At 59.7% G+C, this 1,900-nt stretch overlaps 1 protein-coding gene across 1 annotated transcript; it reads left to right on the top strand.

Moving 5' to 3' along the window:
• The first annotated feature begins 25 nt into the window (after positions 1 to 25).
• NOP9 (NOP9 nucleolar protein) lies at positions 26 to 1,778 on the top strand. The gene is made up of 5 exons (XM_042891323.1): positions 26 to 161; positions 252 to 341; positions 473 to 691; positions 862 to 967; positions 1,056 to 1,778. Exons 1-5 carry the CDS (start codon positions 54 to 56, stop codon positions 1,202 to 1,204), a joined length of 672 nt encoding a protein of 223 aa, XP_042747257.1. The 5' UTR covers positions 26 to 53; the 3' UTR covers positions 1,205 to 1,778.
• Positions 1,779 to 1,900: the final 122 nt, after the last annotated feature.

The raw sequence follows: 1,900 nt of genomic DNA, 5'->3' as shown, positions 1-1,900 counted from the left end.
CCCCCCCCCCCCCCCCCAAGGTGGGGGCTGTGCTGGAGGAGTTGGGCCCCTCCATGGGGCAGCCCCTGGCCCGGGGTCACCACGGGGTTGCGGTGGCTTTAATGGGCGCCTGCCTGCAATATAAAGAGCTCCAGCAGGGGGCGCTGCGCTGCCTCTTCCAGGTAAGCCACGCCCCCTTTCCCTCCTTAAGCCACGCCTCCTCTTAAAGGCACAGGCCCCAACCTGAAAGCCCCCTCCCCGTTTTCTCTCAGGCGTTCCGTTGCTGGGAGCCCCCCCAGCGGCGCCGCTGCTGCGTGGGGGCTTTGTTGGCCCTGCAGCCCCTGGAAGGGGAGGAGCCACAGGTGAAAAACGCCTTCTTTCACCCTTAAGTTGCATTTTTTGCCCCCAAAATGGCGTTGTTTCGCTGAATTGGTTTCTTTTTCCTTTATTATGGTGCATCACTGTGACGCCGTCGCCCCCCGTTTCCTCGCAGCCCGCCCTCGGTGCCGTCGCTCCTTCCGGTTCCCGTCTCCTTCAGCTCCTCCTTCACTTCCGGGATCCCTCTGCAGTTTTGGGGGGGCTTCGGGCGCTTTCTGACACCCACCTGCACTCATTGGCCCTCAGCCCCCCCGGCAGCCATGTTTGGGACTCCATTATGAGCAGCCCCTCCGTGCCCCCCCGTGCCCGGCGTCGCCTCGTCCGTAGGCTGAAGGTAAGACCCGATTTTGGGGTGAAATCTCCTGTTTTCAGGTGCTGTTGTAATGCTTAGAAATCCTATGGGAGGGGGGCGGAGCTTCATTGGAGCCCCGCCCCCCTCCGTGAGTCAACCCAGGGGGGTGGAGCTTGTGTTTGAAGCCCCGCCCCCTTTGCGTGACGTCACAGGGCCACTTCCTGTCGCTGGCCTGTCACCGCAATGGCAGCCGCGTCCTGGACGCCATCTTGGCTTCCTGCTCCAACCCCACACGAGCCGCCGTCGCCTCCGAGCTGGGTGAGCGACCCCAGAAGGGGCCCGAATTCCCCTTTGTGTCGATGGAAAGGGCCTTGATAAAAGCTGAGCTCTGCCCCCTGCGTTGCAGCCCCACAGCGCCGGGCGCTGCTCAGGGATCCCCACGGGCGCCATGTTGAGCATCGCCTCCACCTGGAGCTGTTCCTGCGCAGCCGCAGCCAATGGGAGCAGCTGTGGGCGGCGCCCAGGGGGATGCTGGGAAAGCTGCTGGAGGACTGAGGGCCGCAGAGAGGAGCGGTGAGGGGATAGAGCGTCTGGAGCAACGCTGGGATTGATTGGAGCTCTGTGCTTCTTTGTTGCTGCGGTTTCCTGTTGGAGAAATGTCGCTGTGATCATAGAGATTGTGGGGTTCCTGGAGGACTGACCTGACCGTAGAGCTGCTGGAGGGGTTGTAGTGTCTATGGCAGGGAGGACTTGTGACCATAGAGTCGGTGGAGGACTTGGTACCATAGAGATGGAGGACTCGCAACCATAGAGACGTGGCCAACCTTTGGCCATAGAGACGGTGGAGGACTTGATACCATAGAGATGGAGGACTCGCAACCATAGAGACATGGCCAACCTTTGGCCATAGAGACGGTGGAGGTCTGGCAGTCTTTACAATCAGCTGGAGCTGACTTATGACCATAGAGATGTAGGAGGACTGAGCAGGATTGAGCTCTGGAGCGTCGCCTCTGCGCGTGCCGCGCTGTTCCTTACCAACCATAGAGCTGCTGAAGGATTGATGGCTTTCTTTTTATAATTGCGCGTTTCCTTTAATAAAATAAAACATTTTTTGGGTTTTATTTCGTAAGGGAGGAATCGTAGTTTCTCTTCTCGTGGCCCCGAGGCGGTGATTGCGAGCAATGAATGAGAAACGCGCGGCGAAACCTCTTCCGCTCTCCTATTGGTCGTCCCAGCCGTCCGTCACGCTCC

Source organism: Lagopus leucura, unplaced genomic scaffold (genome assembly GCF_019238085.1).
Source record: "Lagopus leucura isolate 7727_CA_CO unplaced genomic scaffold, USGS_WTPT01 33319-0_obj-0_obj, whole genome shotgun sequence".
Lineage (NCBI taxonomy): Eukaryota > Metazoa > Chordata > Aves > Galliformes > Phasianidae > Lagopus > Lagopus leucura.
The sequence above is the reverse complement of the archived record's forward strand: the minus strand, read 5'-3'. Positions and strand labels throughout refer to the sequence as shown.

Excerpts from the sequence above, each read along its gene's own strand:
- NOP9 (XM_042891323.1), top strand. The coding sequence starts at position 54 with ATGGGGCAGCCCCTGGCCCGGGGTCACCACGGGGTTGCGGTGGCTTTA. Across the intron at positions 342-472 it reads TGGAAGGGGAGGAGCCACAG|CCCGCCCTCGGTGCCGTCGC; the intron begins GTGAAAAACGCC and ends GTTTCCTCGCAG. Across the intron at positions 968-1,055 it reads CGCCGTCGCCTCCGAGCTGG|CCCCACAGCGCCGGGCGCTG; the intron begins GTGAGCGACCCC and ends CCTGCGTTGCAG.